This window comes from Pristis pectinata, chromosome 1 (assembly GCF_009764475.1).
Source record: "Pristis pectinata isolate sPriPec2 chromosome 1, sPriPec2.1.pri, whole genome shotgun sequence".
In the NCBI taxonomy this organism is placed as follows: domain Eukaryota; kingdom Metazoa; phylum Chordata; class Chondrichthyes; order Rhinopristiformes; family Pristidae; genus Pristis; species Pristis pectinata.
In genome coordinates this window covers 136648964-136666197 of record NC_067405.1, presented here as the reverse complement: position 1 = coordinate 136666197, position 17234 = coordinate 136648964, and the positions used below count along the sequence as shown (strand labels likewise).

Genomic DNA, 17234 nt, shown 5'->3' with positions numbered 1-17234 from the left:
TTCTTTTAGACATCTTCCAATGTCAGTATATCTTTTCTTGAATAAGGGGGACCAAAATTGTGCAGTGCTAAAGGTATTACCCGTTTCCCAACTTTCTTGCAATAAAGACCAACATGCCATTTGCGTTCCTAACCGATTGTTGAAGCTGCTTGCTAGGTTTATACAATTTGTGCACAAGAACACCTTGATGCCTCTGTACTTCACTCATCTGTAATCTTTCTTCATTTAGATAATTGTCTACCTTTAGGGTTCCTCTTACCAATGCACATGACTTTCCTACATTAAATCCATTTGCCAAGTTTTGCCCCCTCACTCAACCTATCCACGTTCTGTTGCTGAGTCCAAATTTCCTCTTCACAACATGCCCTCTCCTGCAGGTTATTAATATAAATCATAAATAATTGAGGTCTAAGAACATCCCTGGGGCACTCCACTACTACATCCATCTAGCCTGAAAAAGACATGTTTATTCCATCTCTATCTTCTATGTGATAACTACTCTTCAATCCATGGTAACACACTTCCCCAATACCATGATTTTTATCTTATACACCAGTTTTTTTATATGGCACTTTATCAAATGCATCTGGAAATCCAAATACACTATATCTATATCTTCCCCTCTACCAAGTTTGAACTCTGATCCCTGACCACCTCCCTTTCCTTAACTTCTTTTGGCTAGGTCCCTCTCTGACTTTCTCATTTCCCAATCTTTTTTTCCTATTCAACTCCATTCTTCTCAGTCCTGCCAATCTCCATGCTTGCACACCATTTTCTCTCTCTGTCGTGCCTCCATGCCTATCTATGCCTCGAACCAAGCAGTTCCACAACACTGGTATCTAGCCTACGATGTGGAAAATCATTCAGATAACAAAAACACAACAAAACAATCTAATTACCACCCTACTAACAATCATCAGAAAAGATGTCATCAACAGGGTTGTAAAGCAGGGTTATTCACCACCACACCCCACCCCCCCCTCCCCCCAGATGCCCTATTAGGTTTTTGCTCAGGCGACTGTGCCAGCACCCTTCCAAACCCAGGATTTCTTACATCAAAACAGACAAATTCAGTAGGTGTTCCTTTCTAAGCCCTCATTTGAAGTGTTTTGTCATCCATTTACACATCCTACATTTATCCCCTTTTATTCTCCCCACATTCTCTTCAACTCTCCACCTGATTTTACCACTCACCTACACACTACAGCCTATTTACATTGGCCAATTAACCTATCAACCTGCACATCTTTGGACTGTGGAAGGAAACAGATGCACCAAGTGGAAGTCTATGCGGTCACAGGAAGAATGTGCAAACTCCACACAGGCACTGAAAGTCAGGATTGAACCCAGATTCCTGGCACTGTGAGGCAGTGGCTCAGCGGTTTAAAAGAGAATGGTCTTTTCCTGCAAAAAAATCTTTTAAGTCATCATCAATAAATGGGTTTCACTTGAAAGGTCAACACTTATCTCCATTTACCATAAAATAAAAGGGCTCTGGGATAACCCAGCGACAGGGTTAAGCCAAGAAATTGCAAGCAAGTCAGCCTAACTTCAGCGATGTATATATTACTGGAAAAGTCCAAGAGACAGCAGAAATTATTCTTTTGAAATGCACAGATTAATCAAAGATAGATGGTATGGATTTGTTATAAGATCCTATGTTCTGATTAACCTGACTGAATTTTTAGAGGGCAAAACTCAAAAAATCAATGAAGATTATTGCATTTGATGTAGCGAGGGTACTGGATGAGGTTCTACATGATAGGCTGATCAGAAAGTAAAGCCCATGGGATCTAGAAGAAAATGGCATGTTGCATTCTAAATTCACTCAGTAACAGGAACCAAGGGATAATGGTGAACAGGATGTTAACTTCATATTGTGGGAGTCTGCAGGACAGTTCTAGGTTGTTTCCTTTTTATTGGTTCTATCAATTATTAAGACTTAAATGAAGGCAGCAGGATTAAGAATTTTACAGATAATGTAAAATTTGTTGATTTGGTTAATAGCTATAGGTAGCAGAGGATGTCAATGGATTGGTAAGGTGAGCAGAAAAATGGCAAATGGAATTACATCCAGATAAATATGTGGGAATGTACTGCAGCAGCCAAAAAAAGACAAATGAATAAACAACAAATGATTTGATATCAAGAAATGTGAAGTAATAGTAGGACCTTAGCAAGCATGGCCACAAATCCTTGAAGGGATGGTTGATAAAGTGGTTAAGGCATATAGAACATTTCCCATTTAAGATCATGTTGGAAATGTGAAATGCAGTAATTAGGGCACAACTAGAGTGCTACATACTGTTTCTGTCACAACATTTTAGGAAAGACATCATAACATAAATGAGATTTACAAGGATATTGTTTGGAATGGGGAAGTTTAATAATGAGCAAAGACTGGTCAGGCTCGGATTGTTTTCAGTAGAAAAGTCTGAAGAAAGATTTAATTAAGGCAAAATAAAACTAAAAGAGGGCTTAGTAGGATAAATAGATAAAAACTGTTTTTCTTAGTGGAGAAATGGATAACCACATGGTACAGATTTAAGGTAATAAATAAAAATGTGAGCAGGAAGTTAAGAAAAAAAAATTTCATCCAAGCAATGATGGGTGTCTGGAACTCACTGCCTGAACTGAGTTGAGATAGATTCCTCATCACATTAAAGGTTACACAAATGAGAACCTGTAAGCTAAGAACTGAATGTCAGAAAGTGCTAAGCCTCAATAGCCTTGTTTTGTGACAAGCATGGACACAAAGGTGAAATAGCATCCATCAGCACAGTACATTTCTTTGACGTACATCACTGGATTTTTGGGGTAAGAGTTCTCAAATTATTTCCTTTTTGTTTACATAAGCAAGAAGCTCCTTCTTATTGCAAATTGAATTATCTTGCAACATTTACATTATATATAAATAGAAGCTATCATAGTTTTTACTATAGTTTTTTTCATAGTTTTTAATCATAGTATTTCACAAAGAAACTTGCAATTCCAATGGGCAATGCTGACCTATTAGGAAATACGTTCAACCAAATAATTTGCAGAAGTTCTTCAACACAATAATTCTGAAGTAGTTAACTAAACTAATTCACATTTTCAGTTCACACAGTTAATAAAGTGATCTACCAAAAATGTATTAAATCGGTCATTCTTGACCCCCACCCTAAGATCAGCAGTTTGTAACTTTCGTGATGTAACTTTAGTGATACTTGAAACATTAATAGTACTCCATTACTCTTACTTTCAGACACAATGAACTTCTTGCCGTCTGGCATCTAATGCTTAAAACAACCTGGCAAACCAGAAAAAGATGTCTGAAATTTCAATATGAATTTACACAAGGAAATGAAAGGATAATGTAGTGCTGAAAAATAGTGCAGACTACATTGGTGTGCCAAAAATTGAAATTATATGTCGTTGTTTCTCCCAAAATTACTGTAAAACATTTTCATAGAGTATCTGTGCCAAAGTACATGTTGTGAAAACCAAAAGCGATATCCAAAAACAGAAAAAATTGGTAATTCTACCATTATAACTAATACAGATCAAAGTAGTACAATAGTCTAAAGTTCCCATTTCATATTAATCTCCAACTCAAAGTTCTGGAATAATTTCATACAATGTTGAGTGTCTGTAGAAATACAACTTATCACACTGTGAACCAAAGTAATTTTTGAATTTTTGTTCAAATTGAGAAGAAAAAAATACATTCTCAACTCTCAATCTGTAATTCTTTTTTTATATATTAGGATAGAAATTCTTCTTGCCCCATTATTTATTTTAGTGAACTTGAATACAGACTATTTATTGTGTTATCTTGCCTTTCTTTAAAAGCACATTATTGCCAACATACAAAATGGTATGTCACCAATTTCCCTGGAATTTGCTGCAGTGAACATCCATTGCCCGGATTAAAAAGTCATAAAAATGTAAGAGATCTGTATTTCTAAGATTCTCCCTCCTCTAAATCACATGGTTTTCCCTGGACAGACCTAGGATAAGGGGCAGAGATGAATTTAGGACTGTAATTACCAAGCTGCTAGATAAATTCAGTGAGTCAGGCAGCATCTGTGGAAGCAGGGAGACAGTCACATTTCTGGGTTGAGACCCTGCATCAGGACTGAGAGCATAAAGGGCAGATAGACAGTACAGTGAGGTGAGGGGGTAAGGTGAGGCAAGAGCTGGTGAGGAGGTGTTGATGGGCAGATGGAACCAGGTGGAGGAAGAAGGGGTGGACACAGTGACAGAGGCTGAGAGACAACAAAGGGCTGCAGATTATGGAATCTGATAAGAAAGGAAGGTGATGAGAGGAACCAGATAATGGAGTGATGCTGGGCAGATGGGAAGCAATAGGGGACTGAGTATGAGGAGTGTGTGGGTGATAGGCAGATGGAACCAGATGGGGGAGGAGAAAGAAACTGGGTGAAAGGGGGTGGGGCAGGAGATTGGAAGGAACGGGTTATACAAGAGGACCAGGGTGAATCAAGAGGAGAGAAAAGGGAACATGCGGCTTACCTGAAATTGGAAAATTCAATGTTCGTATCGTTGGGTTGTAGACTACCCAGGTGGAATAGGAGGTGCTGTTCCTCTAGTATGCATTTGGCCTCACCCTGACTATCTCCCTTTTACAATCACAGCTCTGCTCTGATGCAGGGTCTTGATCCAAAACATCGGCTATCCCTCTCCCTCCACATATGCTGCATGACCCGTTGAGTTCCTCCAGCAGCTTGTTTTTTGTTAGAAATCCCAGTATCTGCAGTCTCTTGTGTCTCCATCCTAGGTCCATAATTACTGTAAAACACATCACGTCAGTGGGGATGAAGGGGCCTTTTATGGTCTCTGACCTTTATTTTAAAAGCTGATCCATTTATCAAAATTCTCATTATTCCAGGATCATTATAGAATGCAAAAAAAAAGCAGCTTCACTTTTCTCCATCATTTCCACTCTCACCTTTCAACAAGTACAAAGAGTTCATGTAGATATTTGTCACAAAGATCAAGACCACAAAGTCAACTACTTCTGTCAATTCCCTCCCTTTCCCTAGCTCACCGTATTCAACTTTTCATGTAACACCTAGCACTAGCGTTGTACATCAACTTTTAGTTTCTCTCTTATATTCCCAAGTTCATGTTGTATATGCAACTTGCCTCCTGTTTTCTCACACTAATCCCACAATCTACTCTCCTGGGCAACATATTAGCTAATAATACTAACAAATCATTTTCAGTTGTTACTCATTTCCTTCAAACTTACCATATTCATGACCTTCCTCAAAATAAAACAGCCGTCCAATCTCCTGTGTCTAGTGGTCAGGGACAGGAGGGTGTGACTGTGAGTGAGGTAGGTTGAGGGTTCTAGAAGGTAGTGTTGAAGGTGCCTCAGCCCTTGAGCTTTTTTAACAGGTTTGAGATTCTTGCTCCCTGTGTGGACAAGAGCAGGGATTGTAGGAAGGATGAGCAACCTGACCATAGCACCATGGTTCAGGTGCCATTCAAATGGGGGGAGAGAAGAGAAATATAGTTATAATTGGAGATAGTATAGTCAGGGGAATAGATACTGTTCTCTATCACCAGGATTGAGAGTCCCAACGGCTGTGTTGCCTGGTGCCAGGTTCAGGATCTCATCTGGCCTACAGAGGAATTTGGAGTGGAGGGCAAAGATCCAGTTGTCATGGTCCATGTGGATAGCAACAATAGAGGAGGAACATGGAAACAGGTTCTGCTGAGGGAATATGAGCAGCTAGGGAGTAAATTAAAAAGCAGAACCAAAAAGGTAATAATCTCTGGATTACCACTTGAACCACATGCTAATTGGCACAGAGTCAACAAGATTAAAGAGGTAAATGCATGGTTCAAAGATTGGTATGGGAGAAGTGGGTTTGAATTTGTAGGAAATTGGCACCAGTACTGGGGAAGGAGGGAGCTGTTCTGATGGGACAGGCTCCATCTGAATCATGCTGAAAGTAGGGTCTTGGCGAATCGCATAACTAAGACTGTAGATAAGGCTTTAAACTAAATAATGGGGAGGTGGGTTCAACAGCATAGAAAATTGTGGAAAAAGTTAAGGAAAGTGCAGGAGAAGTCATTGAAGTCTCCAGAATAAAAAACAGACAGTGTTTAGAAAGGGTTAGGAATCTAACTTCATGCAACACAGGGCTGACTTTGAGAAGGGGGGTGGTGGTGAATACAGGACTGAGGATATTGTATTTGAATGTGCGCAGTATACAAAACAAAGTAAATTAAATATAGCACAGATTGAAATTGCAGGTAAGATGTCATGGGTATCATGGAGATTGTGGCTGAAAGAGGATCATAGCTGGCAGCTAAAAGGCAGAGCAGACTCGATGGTCTGAATGGCCTAGTTCTGCTCCTATATCTTGTGGTCTTAAAACTTATTTTTCTTTCCAAAGTCCCTTAATGTGTTTTACCCTTGCAAACTTTTGCCCATCTTTCCTGGAACCCATTGCTTGAATTCATGCAATAAGATGTCTGTGACTACAAAAAAATCAAAATGACTATAAATAACATCAAAGTTTAATTATTTCTAAACTGGAGCACTAAACCTGCATCACATATTTTTCCTGTACACATTCAAGAATTTAGCAGGGATGTAATATTCAATGGCAATCCTACTGAAAAGGTTTATGCATGTTTTGCACATATAACTGTTTTCCTGCTTAGTGCATGTATAAAAACCATGCTGAAAAACTTCTGCAGCAATGTCTTGGGGCTCAAATAATTGACCTCCAGAAACTACAAGCATCTTCCTTTATGCAAGGTATGACTTCAGTCATTGGGTGTTTTCCCCTTGATGCCCAGTAAGTTCAACTTCACCAAGGTTTTTTGATGCCACACCTAGTCAAATGCCATCTCGATACCTAGGGCACTCATCCTCACTTCACTTCTGGAGTTCACGTCCTTTGTCCATGTTTAAACCAGGACTGTTAAGGAATCTAAGAGTTGCAGTGTGGGAAAAATCCAAACTGAGAATCAATGAGTATGCTATTTGTGAGTAAGTGCCATCTGATTGTATCATCAACATCACCTTCCACCACTTTGATGGGAGGTACTCAAGGGCACAGCATTTGCTTCTTAAACTACCTACATTTAGGCCTTCATGAAGTCAGAAACATTATAAATGTATGGCTGATAAAAATGGAATTCTTTTCAAAGTTTCTTAGAGCAGCATAGTGGTACAATTGGTAGACCTGCTGCCTCATAGCCCTAGTGACCCAGACTCAATCCTGACCAATGGTGTCTACTGTGAGGAATTTGCATGCTCTCCCTCTGAATGCATAGGCTCTTTTACCCCACTCTAAATACCACTCCCTGCTCCCAGGGGTGCGCTGGTTTCCTCCCACATCTCAAAGATGTGTTGGGTGGTAGGTTAATTGCCCATTATAAATTGTCACTAGTATGCAGGCGAGCGTAGAAACTGGGAAGTGGGAAGGGGAAGTGCAGGGAGGGAGTGATTGTTGGGCATGTAGGGAGAATAGGATTAGTCTAAATTAGTGACTCATGGTTGGTGTAGGTGGGCTAAAAGGCCAGTTTCCATGCTTTGTGAATCACCTGGCCCGAGGAATGACCTATCTTTCAGAAGAATCTATTGATCAACATAGCACAAACTGGTTGCAGCCTTTACTGCAGACATTGATTATATCCTGCAAAGGTGAGTGATAAACAGTCTATATTCATTGACATGTAACATTTGCATCATACAACAACTTCGCACCATGGGACTTTGTTTACTGAAGAACAAACCATACCTTGGGATAAAACTGGTAGAGTAAGGTCCTCTAAAGGATCTACAATCAACAAGATGCACCCAGAGACTGCCTTAAGAAAGGCCATTTCTTTGTCATACTGCCAACATCCTCCTCATCTCCCACTTGTTCTGCCTGCTCCTCTTTACCTCCATCTTATCCTTCTCTTCTTGTTGGATAGATTCAAAGGACAACCCCTCTTGTTGGTAATAAGCAAATGAGACCCAAATCTCAAAATATCTTAAGTAAGGGCTTCTGTTGAGAGTCTAATAGCTGTCCAATTGAAATTTGACTTTAACTGCTCCTAACAGTCCAATTTACACATTCCAATACTTTAGCCTTAAGTTACAAATTAATCTGCCAGATCGACAAGATTACTAGCTGTTGCAGCTGGTTTACAATTGTTTTACAATTCTGAATATGTAAATAAAATAAGACAGAATGTCCATTATAATTTTTATAAAAATCCGTAACTATACATTTACTTACAGATTCGAAAGCCAGATTTGGACACAGGACCATAACCATTTTCACTGTAAAGGGTGGTTGGATCACCTTTCTTACAATTGTTGTAACAGTTTCCATTTCTACACTGGCGTTTGCAAATAGTTGGTGTGAAGACTATTTTTATTGTTCCTACATTGATTGTCAGATTTGCACCTGCAAGAAATAACAGGTTCAGGAAATAGGCAAAATATAAACTTGAAAATTATGATTAGTCCAAAGCTTGGGAAATGCCAGATGAAAGTGGAGAAAATTAGATAGTGTGCGGAAATATTTGCAACTCAACAAAGTAGACATTAGATCAGATGTCACAAAATGAATGAATGAATGGACTGTATCCAGTTTGTACTGAAAATAGAGATGAAGTATGGGGATATGTGGAATGTTGAATATTGACATTTTACCAAACTAAAGAAAGACATCAAAACAAAAAAAAGGTAGTCTCTTGATAAAGTTCATATTGCATAAAGAAGGCCAGAGGATTAATCAAAGCCCTCAAAATGCAAACCACATTCAATGGGACTAACCTCTCACAAAGAACAAAAAAATCCTCACAGTGCTCTGGCTGCTCACAAATTGGATCCAAGTAGAATGTACACTCTTAAACTGACCTAATCACTGCCAAGTCCAACTGAATTTTACAGTTTACATTCAGACACATTTTTCTGACAATTATACTTTACATTTATAATTTAGTTTCCAACAGATCAATCACTAGTATTAAATCATATTTTCCAGTCATCTTGTTAGTAATCAAAATGAAATTCAGAGAAGATCATTTATTAATCTCCAGTTTCTGGATGGCCAAAGCATTATTTTTATATTTGTAATAATATACAGTATGTCACCAGGCATACAGTTCTTTCCTAAAGCTTGCTCAATAAAAATCATGCATGTACACATACTTTATTCTTTATTCTAACGTGCAAAAAAGGAGCTAATGTGACAAACAAAATGTTAGCATATGTGCAGAAATTTTAAAAAAAATCATTCAAATCATCTATAAACCTCTATTGACTTTATGCAACAATGTAAAATGAATGACACTGATTTGGCAAGCTTTTTACATCTCTTCTGGTTCTAAATTTATCAACAAAACTGAGAAGTTATATAACTCTCAGAAAGGATTCAACACAGGGGCTCTTTACTTTGAAAAGAAGTGATCCAATTGCTAATATGAGGCACACTTCAAAGGATGCTTCCATGTATAGAAGAGATTTGAAATAGAGGCCATTGGTATCGAACATTCTGAAAGGGGAGGATGAGCAGCCAGAGGTTGTGGTCCATATTGGTACCAATGATATAGGCATGAAGAGAGCTGAGGTCCTGCAGTGAATATCGGGAGTTAGGCAGAAGATTAAAAAGCAGGATCCCTAGGGATCTAATCTCAGGATTACTCTCTGTGCCATGTGCTAGCAAAGGTAAGAATAGGATAGAGCAGATAAATGTGTGGCTGAAGAGCTAGTGCAGGCAGGAGGTCTTCAGCTACTTGGCCCATTGGGAGCTCTTCTGGGGTAGAGGTAACCCATATAAGAGCAACAGGCTGCATCTGAACTGGAGGGGGACCGATAACCTTGCAGGGAGATATGCTAGAGCTACTCCGGTGGGTTTAAACTAGTCTGGTGGGGGATGGGACCCAAAGAAGTAGTCTACAGATGAGAAAGTTGCTTCATGGAGATTAAAGCAAGCAAGTCCAGTACGCAGGACAAGGAATGTGGAAGGTCTGACAGGTTAAACTGTATCTACTTCAATGCAAGAAGCCTCACAGGTAAGGGAGATGAACTCAGAACATACATGGATCGGCACATGGAATTGAGCCATTATTATAGCTATTACAGAAACATGGTTAAGAGATGGGAAGGACTGGCAGCTCAATGTTCCAGAGTATTGACGTTTCGAGCATGGCAGAGGTGGAGTTAAGAGAGGAGAGGGATTTACATTATTATTTAGGGAGAACATCATGGCAGTCCTTAGAGAGGTATTAATTCAGACAACCACAAAGCGATGCATTATGGTAAGTTAAACCAGGCCAGAACAGACATAGTGAATGGCAGGGTCCTGGGGATTGCTGCTGAAGAGAGACTGGATCAGCAAATCTGTGGATGACATCTAGATTGGGGATATATTGGACAGTGAGGAAGGCTATCAAAGCTTGTGGCGTGATCTTGACCAGCAAGGAAAATAGGTTGTAAAATGACAGATGGAATTTAATGCAGATAAGTGTGAGGTGTTGCGCTTTAGGAGGACAAACCAGGGTAAGACTTACACAGTGAATGGTAGGGCTCTGAGGTGTGTGGTACAACAATAGGATCTGGGAATACAGATCCATAGTTCCTTGACAGTGGTGTCACAGATAGGTAGAGTCAGAACGGGAGCTTTTGGCACCTTGACCTTCATAAATCAAGGTACTGAGTACAGGAATTGAGATGTTATGTTGAAGTTGTACAAGACATTGGAGGGCCAAACTTGAAGTATTGTGTGCAGTTCTGGTCACCTACCTACAGGAAAGATATCAATAAGCTTGAAAGAGTGCATTTACAAGGATGTTGCCTGGACTTGAGTTATAAGGAAAGGTTGAATAGGTTAGGACTTTATTCCCTAGAGTGCAGGAGAATGAGGGGAGATCTTTTAGAGGTATACAAAATTATGAGGGGTATAGATAGGGGAAAAAAGCCTGTATACATTCAACCTAAGGTTGGGTGAGACTAGAACTAGAGGACATAGGTTTCGGGTGAAATGTGAAATATATAAAGGGAATCAGAGGGTGGTGCGATGGTGGAATGAGCCGCCAGTGGAAGTGGTAGATGCAGGTTCAAGTTGGGTGCTGCAAGGATCAGTGATGGGGCCCCAGCTGTTCACAATGATATTAATGATAAGGATGAAGGAATCAAGTGCAATATTTCAAAGTTTGCAGTTGATACAAAGGTAAAAGACAGTATGGGCAGTACTATGGCACAGCTAGTAGAGCTGCTGCCTCAGCTCCAGAGATCCAGGTGAAATCCTGTGCGGAGCATGAATATTCATTGTAACCACGAGTTTCCTTCCACTTCCCAAACAAATGCTAGATGGAAATTGCCCTTAGTGCGTAGGCGAGTGATAGAATCTGAGGAAGATGTTGGGAATGTGGGAACAATGAAAAAAAGGACCGATGTAGGATTTATGTAAAGAGGTGCTTGATGGTTGGCACAGAATCATTGAGCTGAGAGGTGTTTCTGTACTTTATGACAATGAAAATGCTGCAGAAAGACTTCAGTGCAATTCTGAAAGTGCATGAGCAAAGACATGGCAGATAGAACATTTCATGAAAAACGTGAGGTCATTCACTTTGGTAGAAAAAACTTAAAAAGATGGAGTATTTTTCAAACAGAGGGTGGGGATAAATCATTCAAAGTTAGCATGTAGGTTCCGCAAGCAATGAGGAAGGCAAATGGTAAGCTGATATTTATTACAAGGAAATTTGAGTAAAAGTGCAGAGATGTCTTACTCCAATTACAGAGAATACTGGTGAGACCACATCCAGAAAACTGTGTACAGGAGGATATTCTTGAGATAGAGGGATACAGAAAAGGTCATCGGCTTGATTCCTAAGATGGTGGGTTTTGCTTCTGAGGAGAGATTAAGCAGACAAAATCTGGACTCATTATGGGGTGGCACAGCAAGTAAAGCTGCTGCCTCAGAGATCCAGTGACCCAGGTACAATCCTAACCTCTGATGCTGTAGTGAAATTTGCACATCCTCCCTATGAGAACATGCGTTTCCTCTTGGTGTTCCAGTTTTCTCCCACATTCCAAAGATAGGGAGGTGGGTTGATTATTTGGCCACTGTAAACTGCCCCCACTGTGTGTGTGAGGAGTAGAAATGGGGAAAGTTGATAGGAATGTGTGGAGAATAAAATAGAATCATGTTGTATTAGTGTAAATAGGTTCTTGATGGTTGGCGTTAACTTGATGGGCTGAAGGGTCCATTTCCATGCTATATGGCTTTATGAGTATATGTGTAAATGATGCTTCCCAAGGGGATGCTGTCTAGGTCCATGGGTCACACAGTCTCAGAATAAGCAGTTGTCCATTCAGGAGAGTGGAAAAGTTTTTTTTTACCTTCAGAGGGTAGTAATTTTTTGTGGAGACAGAGATCTATAGATTTAGAGCAGAGATCCATAGATTTTTAGATAATATGGGACATAAGGGAAATGGAGTTAATCTTGGAAGTGGCACAGAAGTAAAAGATCTCATTGAATGGTGGAGCAGGTGTGAGGAGCTGAACAAAACAGAACCAAGTGTAGGCTGTTAAGTTTTTATGTTCAGAAATCAACCTATGGAATCCACACTGCACTGGCTGTAAGGCAAGTAGGTCTACCTTGGAATTGGAATTGGAATTGCTTTATTATTCACATGTACCAAGATACAGTGAAAAGCTTGTCTTCCATACCATTCATATAGATCAAATCATTACACAGTGCATTGAGGTAGTACAGGTAAAACAATAACAGAATGCAGTATAAAGTGTATCAGCTACAAAGAAAGTGCAGTACGGGTAGACAATAAGGCGCAAGGTCATAACAAGGTAGATGATGAGGTCATGAGTCCATCTTATCGTACTAGGGAACTGTTCGATAGTCTGATAACAGCGGGATAGAAGCTGTCTTTGAGCCTGGTGGTAGGTGCTTTCAGGCTTTTGTATCTTCTGCCCAGAGGGGGGAGAGAATATCCCGGGTGGGTGGGCTCTTTGATTATGTTGGCTGTTCTACTGAGGCAGCGAGAAGTATAGACAGAGTCCATGGAGGGAAGGCTAGTTTCTGTGACGTGCTGAGCTGTGTCCACAACTCTCTGCAGTTTCTTGCAGTCACAGGCAGAGCAATTGCCATACTAAGCCATGATGCTTCTGGATAGGATGCTTTCTATGGTGCATCGATAAAAATTGGTAAGGGTTGACAGGGACATGCCAAATTTCTTCAGCCTCCTGAGGAAGTAGAGGCGCTGGTGAGCTTTTTTGGCCATGGCGTCCACATGATTGGACCAGTACAGGCTATTGGTGATATTCACTCCTAGGAACTTGAAGCTCTCAGCCCTCTCAACCTCAGTGCCATTGATGAAGACAGGAGCATGTGCATTGCTCCCCTCCTGAAGTCAATGACCAGCTCTTTTGTTTTGCTGACATTGAGGGAAAGGTTGTTGTCAAGACACCGTGTTACGAAGCTCTCTATCTCTTTCCTGTATTCTGACTCATCGTTAATTGAGATATGGCCCACTACGGTGGTGTCATTTGCAAACTTGTAGATGGATTTAGAGCAGAATTTGGCCACGCAGTCATGAATGCATAGGGAGTAGAATAGGGGACTGAGGATGCAGCCTTGCGGAGCACCCATGTTGAGTATAATCATGGCAGAGGTGTTGCTATCTGTCCTTACTGATTGCTGTCTGTTGGTCAGGAAGTCAAGGATCCAGTTGCAGAGGGAGGTGTTGAGTCCCAGGTCTCGGAGCTTGGTGATGAGTTTGCTTGGAATTATAGTATTGAACGTGGAGCTATAGTCAATAAGCAATAGGCTAATGTAGGTATCTTTACTGTTCAGATGCTCCAAAGATGACTGTAGGGCCAGGGAACGGGCATCCGCCATAGACCTGTTTTGGCAGTAGGCAAATTGCAGTGGGTCGAGGTTGTCTGGGAGACCAAAACTGTACACAGTACACCAAAAAAGGCTTCAACTAGTTATTGTATAATCATAGCATAATTTCCTCATTCCTGCATTCCAAACACCTTACAACTATCTAGCTAAAAGGTGTTATAATTTGGTTAAGAACCAAATACTTGAATTTAATATACTTTTCAAAGACAATTTACAGCTAATGAAGAACTGCTGAAGGGCAGTTATGGTTGTAATGTTCAAAAATATGAAAAAAATTGTGCATAGTAAGCTCCTATAAATAGCAGGATCAATATGACCAGATAATCAGATTTTGTTATGTTGCTCGATGCTCCTGGTGTTCTTCCATATAGAGCCAGGAACCATTGATGTCTGTTGAGACAGCAGATCTGGATTCAATTAAATGTTTCATTTTAAAAAATAACACTTCTGATATTGAGGGCTTTGTACACTATTGTAATGATGTTTTCAGCCTAGATGTGTGTGTTTTTGTCTTTGCTATGTATTCATCTGACTGAAAAGCAAAAGTACTACCAACTATGCCATGGCAGCCACAATCATAGAAAACTAACAACACAGAAGGCTGTTCAGCTTATTCTGCCCATCCTACATTCCAGCACTAGGTCCACGACCCTGTAGATTACAGCTCTTTAAATATACATCCAAGCACCTTTTAAATGTGATGACAGTCTCTACCTCCGCCACCCTTTCAGGCTGTGAGTTCCAAGCACCAACTACCCTCTGGGTGGAAAATTTTTCACCCATCTACTTCTAAACAATTACTTTACATGTATGTCCCCTGGTTTTTAACCCTTCATAACAGAAATGGAGGCACAGAGAGATACAGCACCCAAAAAAGGCCCTTTGACCCACTGAGTCCGTGCCAATGATCAATAACCCATTTACAATAATCTTTTTTTTGCTCCCCTTTGTTGTCATCAACTCCACCAAATTCTACTACTCATCTACACAATAGGGCAATTTAAATGGTCAATTAACCTACCAACCTGCACATCTTTGGAATGTGGGATGAAATACATGGATTACAAGGAAAAAGTGCAAATTCCACACCATTTCTCAGGGCTTCAAGTTCCTAGGAGTGAACATCACCAACAGCCTGTCCTGGTCCAACCACGTAGACACCATGGCCAAGAAAGCTCACCAGTGCTTTACTTCCTCAGGAGGCTACAGAAATTTGGAATGTCCCCTTTGACACTCACCAATTTTTATTGACGCTCTATAGAAAGCATCCTATCTGGATGCATCACGACTTGGTATGGCAACTGCTCTGCCCGGGACTGCAAGAAACTGCAGAAAGTTGTGGATAAAGCTCAGCACATCATGGAAACCAGCCTCCCCTCCATGGACTCTGTCCATACTTCTCGCTGCCTCAGTAAAGCAGCCAACATAATCAAAGACCCCACTCACCCTGGACATCCTCCCTTCTCCCCTCTCGCATCGGGCAGAAGATAAAAAAAAAGCATGGAAGCACCTACCACCAGGCTCAAGGTCAGCTTCTATCCCACTGTTATAAGACTGTTAAACAGTTCCCTAGTACAATAAGATGAACTCTTGACCTTACAATCTACCTCATAATGACCTTGCCCTTATTTGCTGACAACTAGCTCTTTTGATGGCAGGGGAAACTTTAAGGGACTAGTGGAAGAGAGGGGGATGGAGATCTGATGAACAAAGTAAACAAAAAGTTATGCAAATATCATTGCAAATAGAAATTGTTTAATTACACAGAGTTTTCATTTTAATTTTTGTATGTTAGGTCAAAAAGGAGAACCAGAACAGTTATGTTTCAAGTTTTAATAAGAATAGCATTAACAACATAAATCTACATTTCTATGACATGTTAAAGTGGAAGTGTGTCCGAAGGCACTTCACGGGAGTATAGGCAAATAAAGAAATATTAGAACAAATAATAAAAGGATTGCTCAAAGAGAGAAGTTCTTGAGACATCTTAAAGGAAAAGAGATAAGCAGCAAAACAGAGACACAAGAGATTCTGCAGATGCTGGAATCTGGAGTAACACATTCAAAAAGCTGGAGGAACTCAGCATGTCAAGCAGCATCTATGGAGGGAAATAAATAGTGGACATTTCGGGTCGAGACCCTTCATCAGAGATAAGCAGCACACAGATCGAAGGAGGGAAGGCCTGAGTTTAAAGCCTAGCCAGCTAAAAATTGGATAATGTCCAGAAATGATGAAAACAGAGATTGTAGGATTGGAGGTGCAGAGAGAGTGAAAGTGTGTGTGTGTGTGTGAGAGAGAGAGAGAGAGAGACAGAGAGAGAGAGAGAGACAGACAGACAGAGAGAGAGAGAGAGAGAGCCACATATTATGAGTCACTGGACAAAAGTTGACTCTTAGCAGGCAAGGAGGAAAGAGTAGAGAAACAAAGGACTGCAGATGCTGGAATCTAGACGAAAAACACTATGATGCTGGAGGAACTCAGCAGGCCAGGCAGAATCCATGGAGAAAAGCAGATGGTCTACGTAAGAGTAGTTCTTGTGCAAGTTCCTAAGAAAATGAAATCACATACTTCTGCTCCAGAAGACATAGATGAGGACTGCAAAGGGGCAGCCTAACATGCAAAAAGTGATATGCGTGCACAAGGTGATTGCGTAAAGATGTAGGTGTGAACTATTCCTGGACACGCCTGTTCAATTTTCCAGAGTGAAGTGAAATTGACCAGAAGTGGTTCACTCAGAGTAAAGTCAATTTTCAATTGCACAATGCTTAAAATAGGTGGTTCAAGTGAACATCTCAGCGTACAATTTAAAATAATTGTTAGTAGTTTTCAACAAGATTATCGCACTTCAAGGTGATGGGCAATCTATCTTATTAGTTATCTAGCTGCCATTATTCTACTGAAGTACATTAGTTGAATATAATATTTTAATGTACAATAAAAATTGTACTGCATTTGAGAATATATCAGTGAATATGAATGATGCACATACATATGTTTGATGTTGAGAGATGACATTGAGTACAAGTGCAAGATCAGCATCCACACAAAATGGATGCAAATTTCAGTCACAGTTCACTTGGTTCACAATTTGTTCCATGCTAAAGAGCTGACCAATGGATGCTGTAACAATTTATTCAGATAACAAACAAGCTCAGTGAGTTCTCTGCATCTTAAAACTTATTTATCTCTTGATTATTCCAATTCTGATGAAAAGTCAGTATCTCAAAATAGTAACTTTGTTTGTCTTTCCACTGGCTTGGCGAGTATTTTGAGAATTTTCTGTGGTCTTTTAAAAATCAAAAAGGGTCATGGTTTGGGAACTCATACTCTGTTACTGCTTCAGA

At 40.2% G+C, this 17234-nt stretch overlaps 1 protein-coding gene across 1 annotated transcript in view; it reads right to left on the bottom strand.

Annotated features, from left to right (window-relative positions):
• Window positions 1-17234, bottom strand: part of LOC127568849 (latent-transforming growth factor beta-binding protein 2-like) — a 391147-nt gene that overhangs the window by 243507 nt on the left and 130406 nt on the right. Inside the window, exon 5 of the mRNA XM_052013064.1 lies at window positions 8253-8423. Within this exon, the coding sequence (XP_051869024.1) occupies window positions 8253-8423 (171 nt within the window). The remainder of the gene's footprint in view (window positions 1-8252; window positions 8424-17234) is intronic.